The sequence below is a fragment of the Halichoeres trimaculatus genome, unplaced genomic scaffold (assembly GCF_033239565.1).
Source record: "Halichoeres trimaculatus isolate MK-OKI-2021-1 unplaced genomic scaffold, fHalTri1.1 fHalTri1_scaffold_10, whole genome shotgun sequence".
NCBI classification, from domain to species: Eukaryota; Metazoa; Chordata; class Actinopteri; order Labriformes; family Labridae; genus Halichoeres; species Halichoeres trimaculatus.
Window position 1 is genome coordinate 8,772,994 of NW_027437187.1, and position 15,576 is coordinate 8,788,569.

A 15,576-nucleotide genomic window follows, 5' to 3' on the forward strand; every position below is an offset into this window, starting at 1 on the left:
TTTTGGCAGATATATGAAACTGTTCGTCTAGCATGTCAGGGTAACTCTGCTCTCCCAAACTCCCCATGGTGACAACAGGTAGCACGCGCTAAATCTTTACTTAAAGAGGGTGGCACATCAACTTAGCAGATCACCTGCAACACGTCCACTAATAACACAGTAAAGTGGACGTTCCTGTTTTATTTCTCTAAAGTAGTTGTATAATGTTCTGCAGTTCATCTGTGATGTTCAACTTCTGGAAAAAAAAAAAAAAAAAAAAAGTCAAAAATAACCTCCTGACGTCTTCACAATTCAGTTGAAAGTAACGCAGCATCTAAGCTTGAAAAAATAGTTATTTGATTCAAACTGTGATAAATATCGATATCAACTGATATGAAAGAATTTATCATGATAAGTTTTTTCTTCAATCGCCCAGCCCTAATCTCCAACTGAAGCACTGTTTTTCTTGCTCCATCAGACCAAAGCAAATTCCTTGTAAGATTAATTTTTCTCTGTAATAAATCTGATTGTGATTGCAACTGCATTAACAGGAACTGAACCCCAAACCTTTCGAATGAGCGATGACTGTCTCTGCCACTGAGCTACAACCTCCTCCAGATCATTATGAGATCACTGAAATCCTCTTTACATCAGAGTTAGGTTAAAACATGTTTGTATCTCTAGCTCATAGCTCTTTTATTTGACTGTGAAATGAAATCCTTCAAGATTTGACAAAACCTCGATGTGACACACAAAGCTTGAAAGGGCCCAGTCACCCACAACCCTCAACAGAAGAAGCGGTATGAAAAATGAATGAAGGAATGAGTGATGGATGAGTATGGATTCCCAGAAAGTAATTCCTGATACCTGAGGGCGTTTGGATTCAACCTTATTAACGTGATGCGCGAATCATGAATTTGAGTTTTTCTTACTTTTTGCTGATACATGAGGAATCTTTGGAAGTCATGGAGCAATACTGCCGAGGCGTCTGGTTTATCTGTGTTTCTGTGCAACAAACAAGAGAAAGAAAGCAAAGTTCATTAAAAAAAGCCCACAAAGCGGAATTCAAACCACATTAAAGTCTGAAAAAAGAATAAAGAAGATCTCACCCCAGAATAAAAGAACAGGATTCCTTTTTGAACTCATCAAGAATCTGAGTTTGAGAAATAACACGATGAGTGAAGTGCAGTAAAACAAACAGCATGTCTTCGCTTTAAAGAGTCGGACTCACCTCATTTTGTTCAAACATGATGTGGTTATACAGTTTATGGAAATGCTCAAAGTCCAGCTTTTCTTTCTTTGCTCCAATTTCCTGAAAGAAGAAGAAAATAACAGCTGAGGACCAATAGAAATGCTGCATCCTATCAGTCTGTGAACAGATGAAAATGAAAAGTGGCAGAGAGCTATCCCAAGTTACAACAGGTTGAGCCCTCGCGGGCTCTTGCATTCAATCACTTTCCAGGTCCCATTGATAAAGTCTGTAAGGCCTCAGGACTCAGGGTTTAGGGGACAAGATGATGACTGTCCAGTCATAGCTTTTGACCTCATTCCTTTTGTACAAAAATTTCTTCAGAATCTCTAAATACATCAGCAATGATGAAATCCCTGAATATTTTCAGTTTTATTCTGAGGAACATTATTCTGATACTGCTGAACTGTTTACTTCCCCATATTTACACAGAGCGGGGAACCTCCTTCCATTTTTACTTCTCAGAGACTCAGCTTCTCTGTAGCGTCCTTTTCACCCAGTCATGGGACTAACTTTTAGCTAATTTAATCGACTGGGTGGGAAATGCGCTGCAAAATCTTTAAGCTAAGGTTTATGGTCAGAATGTAAATACCACGTTCTGACTTCAACTTTTACTTGTGTTTAGGTTCACATTCACCAGACAGGTCTCAAAAGATGTCTAATCTTAAAGATGCTATGAGGAGGATCTGTTTAAATTGCACTCCCTCGCCACCTTCTGGCCTGGAGTCTCCACACACTGTGGTAACTCTTAGCGAGGTGTGTGTTTGTTTTGGAATTAAATGAATAAAAATAAGTTTTCTTTGTTTAAGACAACTTTTTACTGGATAAAACATGTCAAGGTAAGGTATCTGTAAGTTTGTAACGTTACTGAATCCTGGTTAGCTATGTCCTGCCAGTCATCTACTGAAAACTCTTCTGTTCAGTGAACACCTAAGCACCGTGTCTGACCCTTCTCCTCTTTGTCCTCAGGGGTAGAATGAATCAGAAGATCTCAGATCCAGCTCTTAGTGAATTTTCAGCACAAATTACTAAATGATTTTGAAGTGAAGGATATTGTTTCAGCAGTTAATTGGGGTTTGTTGGCTAGATTATTCTACACCACGAAAACAAAACAAAACAAAACAAAACAAAAAAACCTGCACTTAGTGGCAGCACCTGCAGCCTAGAACTAGTAGCACTGTTGTGGCACTAACTACGTCTTCTTCCTTCTGTCTAAATTCTTGCTTGTGTCGTACATCACTTTGGACAAAAGCATCTGCTTAACGAAACTGCAGAACTGTAGCTAACGTGACCTCACTCTTCATTTTATTGATAGACTCTCAAGTTTGAACAGACCACAGCAGAATAACTGCTGACTGTGGGTTGGAGTCAACATTAGCACAAACAGTTTAGCTCCTGTATTAGCCTTTAGATTGGGCTGTATCACTCTTCTGTTTATCTTTCTTCTGCTCTTCTGTCATTTTTCTGTCTGACAGTTAGGCTCCTGTGTCCACCATTACTACAAAATTAGAAACAGAAATCATTTTCAGCAGATGAAACTCAGATCTCTCTTCTCTTCACTAAACTTTGTCAGCTGGCGTGGTGTTAGAGTAAAGTAGACTAGACACCAAGCCGTGCTGAAAATCAATCTGGTCCTGGCCGACCCGATCAGGAAGCCAATAAGCAGCAATTTAAAATAACCTGTACCCAGTAATATTGGTGCTGATAATCTCATTTTAAAGTGTGGTTTTTGATCAGGCATATATCTAGAAGAAAGACTTTATTTAAGATCACTTAGAAACTCTTCACAGCCCCTTCATGATATTAAAAGAGAAAAATGACGCCTAAATTGTTTGTAAAGTAGAAATGTGACTTGTCTAGTTTCTTGTATAAGGACATTTTTCTTATTTCTAGAAACCTGATGAGTAAATTTTGTTGCCATATGACCCGTGAGATGATTAATTCAGCAGAATGACCATATCATTGGTTGCAGTATAATTGATGAAAAGCCAGTTATATGTGTTATAGGTAGTTCAGTGTTCTTTTGATCAGTTAAATTGTCTGGTGTTTATCTTAAGTATCTTCAAAGTATCTTTGTTGTTACTTTGTCTTTTTTAGATGAGTGCGTGGTCTCTGGCACCACTGTGGAGACATGAGCTGCAAAGTTTAAATCCCAGGTATGGATCACCAAGTGTTTGATCTTACTATTCCAGTTTGTGTTCGTTTGTTTGCAAAAAAAAAAAAAAGATAAATATTTTAAGGGTTTTATAGGAAGTAGTATCCAAGTTAAGGAGTGATTTTTAAACATCTATCCTATTCACATGATGAGGACAGAACAAGCACAGAGGGAAGTACCTGGAACTTGTCTTTGAGGACTTTGGTGCCCGGATTTTTGTAGTTGAGCAGAGGAAGCAGTGCTTTCAGCTCCTTCATGGAGAGGCTGGAATAGAAAACAAAAAATGGATCACCTCTGCTGTACAGCTAGTGAGATGTGGTTGTTAACCACAAATAAGAGATAAAATACTTTTTTATTTTAACTCTTCACTTTTTAAATACAAGGGATGTGAGGTTTATCAAAATTTGAACTCCATCAAAGGAAAAAAAAAAGATTGTAATCATTTGTATTTTTGATGTTGTTGGGGCAATAAGGTGAGAAAACACAAGATTCAGAAGAATTACTTCAAGCTGTAGAGACAGACCAATCAAGTTTCACTCACTTCAACATGTTTCAAGGGAGATTTAGCAACTCAAAAGAGCTGCAAAAAGACGCAACACTTTAGCATTTCAGTAATAAGTGTCTGATTTTAAATAGAAATTGACCCCCCTGTCCACAAAAAAAATAAATGAATTGATTAATTAATCAATAAATAACATATCTTAAAACTTTTTTAGAACATAATGCAGAAAAAATCCACAGAACATTGGACCTGTGATTTAAGGGACAGAACGTGACAAAACTGGATCATACCTGTTTGTTTTTGTCTGATTGACAGAATACATCTGCTTCCTCAGCCAGCTGGAGGAAAAAACACACAAAGAAACAGAGGATTGTTACAATAAAGTCTCACACATGTTTGCATGTTGTGTGAGTCTATAGATGGTCATCAGAGGTGCAGTGTGCAGGGTTTTTCTCTGGTACTTAGATTCAGCCTTACCTTGCTTTATTCTGCCTTTGTTAGTTTTCATTAAAAACATCTTAATAAATTGTTCCAACACTGGAAACCACGCACACACACACACACACACACACACACACACACACACACACACACACACACACACACACACACACACACACACACACACACACACACACACACACACACACACACACACACACACACACACCAAGCCAAAAAACAACAAAGCTGAACTTGACTGAACATTGAACAAACAAATTAAAGACAGAAAATGTTTGGCTCAGTGAAATGTTTCCACAAGAGACTTTGAGACTTCCATCTGTAATTGTTGAAATAGGAAAAATAATACACTGTGTTTGAGTGTGTGTGTGTGTGTGTGTGTGTGTGTGTGTACCTCTCAATAAGAACTGGCGTGGGGGCTGCCAGTGTCTCTTCTCTCAGCAGTTCGAGTCCAATCAGCCATTTTTCAGCCTCTTCAACAGAATCAGCTGAAAATTAACAACAAACATTCAGCTTTGTGGAATGGGGAGGAGAGAATTTGCATCAGATTTGCAGTTCAGGGTCAAAAATTGAGAATTGTTTTTTTAAAATTTAACAAAATTCCAAGAGGAAAGAGTATGAGAACTTTATCCATCATTTTTCTTGTTCATTGCACATAGAGGCTCTGTGAAGACCATCTGTTTGGCATGGATTGCAGTGAAGCCTGTAGCTGGAATCATAACTGTTTTTCTGGGATAGAGACTCTGGTGTGACTTCCATCTCAAACTTCTAAACTTACACTTACTATTTTAAGCACATGAGTGACTGACAATATGTAAAAAAGATAGTTTACTTTGATTTCTCAGCTAGCGCACTCAAAATGGTCAAAAAGTTGAGAGTGGCACTTGGGACACTTTCCACACTGAATTGAAACAGAGCACTGCAGAATGAACATTAGCACAAATAGTTTAATCCATGTTTAGTTGTTCTCTATCACTCTCCTGTTTGCCTTTCGTCTGCTCTGGCCTCCTTTCTTTTTTCCCAGTCCAGCTCTTGTGTCCTTAATTACTTAAAATTTAACTCAAGAAATCATAGTCTTGATCACACGACAGATCTCTCTTGTTACTGCTAAATTTTGCTGGCCAGCTAAGTGTCAAAAAAGGGATTTTTTGTTTGCATGCCAAAAATCATGTTCAGCCTGAACCGCATAAACTAGGAAATATCACAGAGACATAAACTGTGCTAATAATCTCATTTCAAATCTCAGATTATGATCAGAAAAATATATAACAGTGAGACTATTTGAGGATCACTTATAAAGCCCTCACACAGCCTTAAAGTACAAATGTCTCAGTATTAACCCTAATGAGAGCACACAGCTTAACCCCTCACCTCCCAGACTCAGGGTGCTGAGGACAAACTGTGAGCCATAGAAGATTGTGAAGCAGGTGTTTTCTTCATGCTTGTCCTTGCCGTCTTTAAAGCGCTCAAAGTCTTTGGAGTTCCTCCCTGGGCGAATCTCTCTGATTTCCAACAAGTCCACTGAAACAGAACACACAAATCTGGGGGTTAAAATGTTTACAGGTTTGGTCGTTTGTAAGTCATCATCACATATCTGTAGGTTTGGGGGGGGGTTGGCACTTTTTTTTAACTCTACTACAGTAACTGTTTGCAAAGCATGATCATTTTCACACTTCATGCTCAAGCAAACCAAAATACCTCTACACATTTCGCACAGCGTGACACTAGTACACACACTTAACAACTGTGCCCAAAACCTCTCTGAAAAACCTGCAGTCTATTAAGGTGGATTGTCCTGTGCAAAGCAGACCAAACAGTTCAGTTCAGATCTGCACAAGGCCCATGTGATAGAGCAACTTCAAGCTGGTGTTCCAATAAAACAAGTTACAGCTTTATTTGGAGTTAGCCTGAGTGTCATCTCCAAAGTGAAGACAAAGTTTCATCTAACGCCGGACATCAGAGGCAGGTTGTGAACACAAGTGATGTTTGTGTCAGAGTGACCGACACATCCATGTTGACTCACTTGCGACTAATGCCGGTTGAAGAATGTGAGGCTACAGAGGGATTATTTGTTTATCAAGAGCTGCAGATTCATGCACAACTTAGGTGCAGAAGCACTGCGGAGTATAATGGCCTGTCAACCGATGTGTTGGAGTTGACCACGAAAAAACTGAACCCTTAACTGAACCTCTTAGAGCTATGGTCGTCGATTTGGAAGCTTTGTACCTCTTAATAACACAGTTTATAGGGCTGTTATGGTCCTATGGTCCAATCTACACAATATAAAGACCAAAAAGAACGAAAAAAATCCATTCAGTATATCCGCTGCAAAGCTGAATACTAGTTGACCAATCCGAACCCCGCATGGCATGCGCAGTTCGGATTGGTTGGTTAAACCATCCAATCCCCTGTCTCCCTCGCTTCGCACTATCATGCCCATGGTCCCACCTCGTCCTTCTCCACTACCCCTCTCACGTCAGCTAGCTGTTCAGCTACCGAAGCGTCATGGAGCCAGAGAAGACTAAAACCAGGAAGCTGTTACTGTTACCCTCCACAGGGAAGGGAAGAAAAACAAAAAAGTTTCAAGGAAAAGGCTGAAGCAAGGAAGAATTATGAGTGATACAGGTGCCAACAGAGACTGAATATTGGAAAAATGTACGACTGGTGGAAAGAGCTGCAGAGGGATTAGGGACTGAAGACTGACGCAGAGACAGCTGAGTTTCTGTTGAACAGGTAATGACTTTTTTTTACCACAGTGGGAGATGTCAGCTGAATAACTCTGGTTAGTCTGTGCCTATACTGGCTAATGACTGAACGCTGCTGGCCGGAACGGGTCGGCTCTGTCAATAGATTTTAGCATAAGTTAGCCACACATCTTTAGCATTGTAAACTGAGCTGGTGAAGACACGCAGAGAAAGGTAAAGCCCCGCCCACAGTCGGCTCTGCTCTGATCAGCTGGCAGTGGCAACGCCAGACCTGCTTCGCTGGCTAATTCATGGTTTTGATCGCGCCGGTCCAGTTGAAAAATCTACCACTGTGTGTTACAAGGAGGATGACTGTCTTGTTTGTTACATTTTCTGCTGGCCGACTTCCTGCTCTGTCGGAGGAGGCGTGTTGTTAGGAGGCGAAGAAGGGCGATACGAGCTGGGGGGGCGGGATCTTGGAACACGGAGGGGAGGGGTGAGTGAGGCTGCGTTTTTCAAATGTGTCTCATGAGCCAAACTGGGTTTCAGATTGTAGACCATAGCTTTCATGTCTGGACTAATTAACAGTTATAAAAGAAAATTGTTTTTATGTGTTTATGTACTCCTACAGGTGTAAAATTAAGTGGAGATGGTAAATTTGAGTATAGTACACAGAATAGTTATAACTGAGTTATATTATATATACAGACATGAGAAGTTCATCCCCTGACCAATATATTGTGACATAGTGAAAGTGATACGATCTTTGGTTTTTGTAGACTATGAATCAATAGGTGATAATGAGATACAGAGGTCATTTCAGCTGCATCAAGACCTAACAGGGTATGTCACAAATTTGCAACAATAGGCATCAATGGGTTAATATCATCACTTTGATGGATGGTAAACAGCTCCCTGTTTTGTGAAATAGCAGTGAGTGGATAGAAGAGACCAGGTTAACAGATATTAGGTGGACAGTTGTTTTTAGCGGAGAAATCCGGCGTGTACCCAGACAGGAAACACAACTCTCACTTGATGCTCATGACTGCTTTATCCGTGGACACTTACCAGACTGTGACAGAGCAGAACGTAAAAGGGTGTCAATGAATCAAAAACCCTCCCAGACCAAAAAAAGCACACTGCTGAGTCTGAGATCCGGTTCATAATAAAAGAACCAGAAAACTATGTCCATAGAACTGCACCAGATCAGAATATTAAGTATTTCAGGGTTAACAGACTGGTTCATATTTTCGTAATATTCCCTAATTTTACTTTGATCCTAAAATCTGTTTCTGTTACTCATAATTTATAGCTTCACTTATCATTTCCATGTTCCATGTTTGGTCATAACCTCGGCCCCAAAACAACTATTTCATTAAATAAGCAAAGCCACATCTGTATTTTGAGTATCAGCAGTTAATATTGTTAGTTTGCAGTCAAACCTGAGGTTGAATAAAAACAGCACATTTAATAACACAACCGCAGATGTTGCTGGTGTATCAGTGTAAAGTGTGACCCTGTTAACTGGTGACTCTCGGCTGTTTATCACTGATACCTTCAGCTGTGAGTCACCAATTAGCTTGGTCGCTATCCAAAACACCGGTTGCTCTGTAACAGTCCAAACTTGATAGAAGTTGCCTTTGTTGTTTAGTATTGTGTCTGACCTGATGCTGATAACAGGTCAAATTTAGTGTTTAAAGAACGACAATTGGTCTGACTGAATGGAGCTTAACACTGCTTCTACGGTCAAGATGCGTGCGCAGTTTTGATGATGACGTAGACTGATAATCTCTCTATACTTCAGCAGTGTGTGAGCAGCGCGAGGAGGAGCAGCCAGGCCGTTGTGGCTGTGTTTGGTTCTTCCACATGTTCCTGTTTGTTGAATGAATAAATTGTTATGTTGCCCGAATGTCTGTTTCTTCAATCTTCAATCCACCAAACAAGAGTCACTGGTAGAGTAAGCTGTTTAGCATTGACAGAGTACATTTGGCAAATTGTTCAACCAACGCACTGGGCTCTGCTGCTCGTGGATTAGTTGTACTGAAGTTGACCTCAAGTACAGTAAAGTTAAACTTGCAACACAGACCTGAAATCATAAATATCTCATATAGAGATCATGTGGTCAGCAAGATCAGTTACTGCTGGACGTCCAAACAGGTGGACTCCTTTTAGATAACAGCACAGATTTTTATTGATGACCATAAAAATGACTTCAGTTCAACCCAACATTGACAAATATATCATATTTGGTACATGAGTTTCAAAGACCTCTATATTATCAACATGATAAATAGTTTCCTAATGAGTCTGTTCAAAATTTCCTAAAAAAATACTCTGCCCCCATGAAGAGTGTCATTCCACTATAAGCAGCTGAAGTCAATGTTTGACCCTTTTCAAAACAACTGCACTCATCCATCATCCACACACTTTTTTCAGAAAAATCATTGATAGTTTTTGAGAAGTGGCAGAAAGAATAACGTCTTAATTGTTACTTATTTTTTAACTATGTAATTTCTGCATTGAAAGAATTTATACTTACTAAAAACTTCACTGAAAAAGTTGCCCAAAGTGCCCAATTTATTAAATATAATACAAAAAAATATATCATAAACAATGTGTTAAAAGGATTAATAAACATCAATTCCAAAAAATAGGAGGGGTTTTTTGCAATTTTTTTTTTTTTGGGGGGGGGGGTCAGGCTTTACAGGGTTATTGGACTTCACCACATCATTAGTTTCAGACCCTAAAGCTACTTTTATTTCTTATGTTCAGTCAATGTTAAAATGATTATGAGTAAGATGACAACAGGATAAAAAAATGTGTTGGGCAGAAGGTGAAATGACTGGGTTTCGTTGGACAACAAGCAAGCTGATTCCTGCTCTACTTATTGTCAAAGAATATCTTGTAGCTAATTTAAGTTAAATCACATTTCAGTCAGAGAATAATGCTTATCTGAGGATAACTGTGATTAAAAGATCAAAAGTGAAGTGATCATGTAAAGGTTGACCAGGAACATACTCACAGACACCATCAGTCTTGTCTGCAGTGCGTGTCCATGCCACCTGCCGGGTCTCCATGATGACCTGCACTGTGAGCCGCTCCATCTTTTGTCGAAACACAGACATCACCACGCCCATCTCCATGTCCCGCTTGATCTTAATCTTCTTATACTCAGTCATCTCGCCCTGCTGATCACGGGACGCCATCTCTGCAGCTGAGACAGGACAGGAGAGACATGGACTCAGGGTCATGATTCAATCCACCAAAGCTACACTGCTTGGCCAAATAAAGAAAGTCGCCACCTAGATTTAACTGAGCAAATAGATTAAAGCCTCCTCTTGGATGGAAGATTACATTTCAGCTGGCAACAAGTTATTTAACCTCAACTGGTGCACTGAGCTGCTTCTCATTTCTCAAACGACCATGTGGACAGACACATGCCGTGGTCGTGGAAAAGATGTTAGTCTGTTTGAGAAAGGGTTAAATCATTGGCATGCATCAAGCAGAGAAAAAAATCTAAAAAGATTGAGGAAACTACTAAAATTGGATTCAGAACTGTCCAACACGCACTAAAAACTGGAAGGATAGTGGGAACCCATCGTCTTCCAGGAAGACATGTGGCTGGAAATAACATCCTGAATGAACGTGATCAGGGATCACTTAAACGTTTGGTGATATCAAATGGAAGAAAAACAACAGAAGAACTCAGGGCTGTGTTTAATAGTGAAAGTAAGAGCATTTCCACAATGTGAAGGGAAATCAAGGGATTGGGACTGAACAGCTGTGTATCCTTAAGAAAACCACTAATCAGTGAGGATAACTTGAAAAACGGCTTCAATTTGCTAGGGAGCATAAAGATTGGACTCTGGAGCAATGGAAGAAGGTCATGTGGTCTGATGAGTCCAGACTGACCCTGTTCCAGAGAGATGGACCATCAGGGTAAGAAGAGAGGCAGATGAAGTGATCTCCCATCAAGCCTAGTGCCTACTGTCCAAGCCTGTTGGGGCAGTGCTATGATCTGGGGTTGCTGCAGTTGGTCAGGTCTAGGTTCAGCAACAGTCTGTGCTCAAAGAATGAGGTCAGCTGACGACCTGAATATACTGAATGACCAGGTTAGTCCATCAATGGACTTTTTCTTACCTGATGGCACGGCCATGTTCCAAGATGACAATGATCAGGATTCATCAGGGTCAGATTGTTAAAGAGTGGTTCAGGGAGCATGAGACATCATTTTCACAAGTGGAAGTTTCTTTGCCTAATCTTTTATAAACTTTGAGACCACAGTGTAGCTGTTTAAAGCAGAGTATAGTGCGGTGCTTAAACATTGATATAAAAAACAATGCTGGATGTCCATACTGAATGTGTGCAGAACCTCTATAAATTCATATTTAAAACACTCGTTACAAAAGTTAACAGGATCTTCACAAGACTTTCTGAAATAAAGAAGTCATCACATAAGAATCTCCAAAGTAGTTTATCACACCCCAAGGGGGCTGGACGACAAAAACCAAGGTATACACATAACTCTGCCCCTCGACAGGCCTCTGGAGGGCTAACCAATCAGAGGGAAGGGGGTTTGTGGAGCAGGGAGCCTTAAAGAGACAGCGCTATGACAAAGGGTTTCAGACAGAGGACATATGGGTTTTCCAAAACACTAGACATGCAACTTTGATACAATATGACAGTTTTATGACAGCAAAAACTTTCTAAAACACAAAGTAATGTATGGAAAACTTTAAGCAGTTTTATGTGAAAGCACCAGAGTATGTTTTGAGTATCTGATCACTGAAGTCTTTAAAAGAAAAAAAACCCCACAAACATATTCCACCACCTGAAACACACGGCTGAATACAACCACACTATGCAGACAAGTGAAGAGGACGTGAAAGGTACTTTATTGTCGGTGGATTTTTTTGTCTCTATGACGAGTGTGTGGTCGAGCCAAACGTCCGAACCCTTTATCAGCATTAGCCCTAATTTACACATAAAGCGTGAGCGCCGCGCATGGCATTTACTCAGATTTTATCACAAACACTTCAGCCTTTTTAGCCTTTAGCTCAGGCTCTATCACTCTCTTGTTTTGCTTTCTTCTGCTCTTCCTTTTTTTTGTCTAACAGTTAGGCTCCTGTGTCCACCATCACTACACACACATCATTTTCAGCAGAGAAAAGCACAGATCTCTCTTCTCACTACTAAACTTCTGTCAATTTGGTCCAGCTCAACCCGATCAGGAAGCTAAGAATTTGCATTCTGAAATAACCTGTTACCTGTAATGTTGGTGCTGATAATCTCATTTTACAGTGTGGATTACAATCAGGCATATATCTAGAAGGGAGACTTTTTCAGGATCACTTAGAAACTCTTCACAGACCCTTTAAACTGTAAAAAGAAACACCTCTGGCCTTAGGTTTAATGTGCTAAAACCCACTTAACCCACTTAAAATGTAACCCCCACAACTTTAAAAACAAAGAATGTAGTTTCTGATTGACAGGGAGCTTTCCTAAAAAAAAAAAACAGCCGGTGCCGGCTGCCCAGGGACAGCGTTTTCAGCTTCCATTATACATTTTCACCGGGTACCGATTCACGTAAAATCAAAAGGTACCATGTTTAGGTACCCAAATACTTCCTTGTGACTGTGAGGGAGTGGGATTGTAGGTGGTTTTGAAGAATAAATATGTTAAACTCGAAAAAATTAGATTTTATTATTATACAAATTTATGTTTTTTAACACATAAACACAAAAAAGTACTGAAAACTGGTACCATAGGGTTCTGATACCAATTGCCAGGTACTAGGCATTGGTACCATATTGTTTCAAATGTGAAAGGTACCCATCCCTATATCCTATCGTTTGCATATTCTCTTTCTGTTTCGCCTTATTTTACTACCATCAGCCATTTCTTGGTTCAGTAAAATAACTTCACAGCTCCATCACTTATTGTAACAGTTTTTATCAACCAACTGACTTTCCGTGCTGGCCATTGGTACTATAACAATGGAAACATTTTCCTCATAGTTTTACTGACGGGGAGATTTAGACCTTTTAACTCCTGATGTATCCACTGGATACATTATCCCAAGTGCTCTTTGAATGACTTTTATTCCTAATCAGTTCGTACAATCAGAAAAAATTCCAATGGCTTGTAAAAACTGAGATATTACTCTTTCAGCCAATATGTGGTTATTACGGTTAGTTTCACTCAAGCATTTAAGGAAGCCCGTGAATACACAGAGTTTGGAGCAGATGGGTAAATGGAAAGTATAGAAAAACAGAGCAGAGTTTGTCCACAAATGCCAAAAAAGATCCTCCCGAGGTATAAAACCTCCACCGGGTTTCGGCATGATTTTAAAACCAAAAAAGCATCTGAGGGAAGTACTTCATGTGATAAAAGATCATGTTAGATGGGATGAATTTGGGATTGAATGAAGCTCTATCTAGTTTTACTTGTAGGCTACACATACTTATATGTGTAGATTGATGTTTGTATTATGCGGTGACTTTATAAAACAGTGTGTCAAGTCTTATTTGTACAATATGTGCGAAATTCAATGTTTCTAGGATGTAGTAACCTTTTGAGCTATGTTCAAAAAGTGTATAAAGTCTTCTTTGTGGTGTGTGTGTGTGTGTGTGTGGTGATACTCTCAGAGACAATTATTTTACAAAATTAGAGACACAGACTCATTAAATTTATCATTCATTCATTTGATATTGTTCAAATTTTGACTTTATCCTGTAAAATGTTTTATTCATGTTCAATTGCTAAACCTCTAAAATATGATTCTGTTTTTGTGATTTTCTATACTTTAAACAGTTTTACTCTCATATAACATGCAGTAAATAGTACATAACTCCCAGAGACTGAAGGTTTCAAGTATTCCAAAAAATGGGCCAAAGCACTGACTCACAGGACACTTTCTAACCTTTTTTAGAGACAAAATAGGCACAAAAAGTCCAGGCAAATGTGTCAGCACATTGACAACAGTGTGTTTGATGATTTGAATGGAAGAGGAATATCAGATGCACCGACAGCACAAATAAAACACGTCAGTTATGACGGTATAAGCACATACTTGCAAAGTTGAGAGTTTGTCTTGCTGGGCAGCTACGTTATCTAACATTTACCTTGCAAATAACCAGAGAGATATCAAAACAAAACAGTCCCGCAGGAAGAGATCTGTTGAAAAAATTAAAGACGAGACTGAACCAAGCCCACAAGATGATGCAAAACAGCCTCCAGGGACCTATGTGTCTTCATTAAACACAGTCAATGTGAAATGTGTGTGTCTTTAACCTTAAAATCAAAAACAGGATCTAGAGACTTGCACCTTATTTAAGCCTAATAACTCATGCTTTTTTGATATCCTCTTCGCTTCAGTTTCACCAGCATACAGCTCAGATAAAAGCCGTCTTCAGAGCTCTGTAATGATTAACTGGGGACTGAGCTTCTCCTCTGTATTTTTTGCTGAAACCTTTGGCCACACACACAGTGAAGGGACTGTCCCTTCCAGGACCACAGTGGCCCCCTTCAGACTACGGCCCTGTTTCCACCAAGCAGGTTCAGTTCGGTTGGTCCCAGCCCGGCAATCATTTTATGGCGTTTCCACTGACTAGTCCTGGGACAGATCCCCACAGTCACACAGCCTCCTCTGAAATAAAACTTGATTGTGCTTTATAACAAAGAGCCACATGAAAATCATAAAGAAGACAAATTGACGAATGTCTTCCATTGTTGCTCTTTGTTAACCGAGCCAACCTGTACCAAATGGTACTGATCTAATCTGGGGAAAGAGGGGCTGAAACAATTTCCCGAGTAATTTGAGTAACTCGATTACAAAAAAATGATTGGGGAATTTCCTCCACCGGGAATCATTTAATTTTAACAAAGGTATTTTGCCCGGAATACTTCTGATGTGGCACATGGAGCTGACACTATATTTAGTGACTTTTCAGACCCCCTGGCCCCTTTTTATTCTAAATATGGGACAAGCAGCAAATGTAGCTTCTTTTTTCGAGCTTGGAAACTGACGTGAAAGCATGTGTTGATCTGCATCACCAGCTGCTTCTCGACAAGCTGTACTCACTCACTCCCCTCAAAGACGGATGTCTCGCTCACAGCAGTCTATCAGACAAGAATTTGTTTCATCTGATTTTTCAATTTTCAGTAGAATACTTGAATACTAAAATATTAGATAGCTGCAGCCCTGGTGGAAACATAGCTTAACAAAATCCTTTCAAACCAATGCAGCAGCAACATTTGGCACAAACACTTTGACACAAAACAAACCAAAAAGTAAAAAACAGGAAGAAAGTGGTTATGTTACAGAAGGATGAAACAATGGTCCGTGACGCTGAGTCCGAACATGCTTTCTCTTCAAGTGTCACTCATCGGGTCAAAATTGCATTACAAGCTCAAAATACGATAAAAAAAGCAACAAAGGCTGAAAGACTCAGAGTAAACCACCTACCAGGTTTATAAAGGCTAAAAGGGAAGATAAAGTTGTTTTGAAAGAGTCAACAGACACTTTTTCTACAGATTAAAGTCA

At 39.6% G+C, this 15,576-nt stretch overlaps 1 protein-coding gene across 1 annotated transcript in view; it reads right to left on the reverse strand.

Moving 5' to 3' along the window:
- LOC141797099 (1-phosphatidylinositol 4,5-bisphosphate phosphodiesterase gamma-2-like) overlaps positions 1-15,576 on the reverse strand; it is a 58,159-nt gene that overhangs the window by 38,471 nt on the left and 4,112 nt on the right. Inside the window, exons 2-9 of the mRNA XM_074678522.1 lie at positions 10,054-10,245; positions 5,719-5,868; positions 4,742-4,835; positions 4,176-4,223; positions 3,563-3,647; positions 1,211-1,291; positions 1,089-1,132; positions 912-984 (exon numbers count right to left, since the gene is read on the reverse strand). Coding sequence (XP_074534623.1) covers positions 912-984; positions 1,089-1,132; positions 1,211-1,291; positions 3,563-3,647; positions 4,176-4,223; positions 4,742-4,835; positions 5,719-5,868; positions 10,054-10,237 — 759 coding nt within the window. The 5' untranslated portion in view covers positions 10,238-10,245. The remainder of the gene's footprint in view (positions 1-911; positions 985-1,088; positions 1,133-1,210; positions 1,292-3,562; positions 3,648-4,175; positions 4,224-4,741; positions 4,836-5,718; positions 5,869-10,053; positions 10,246-15,576) is intronic.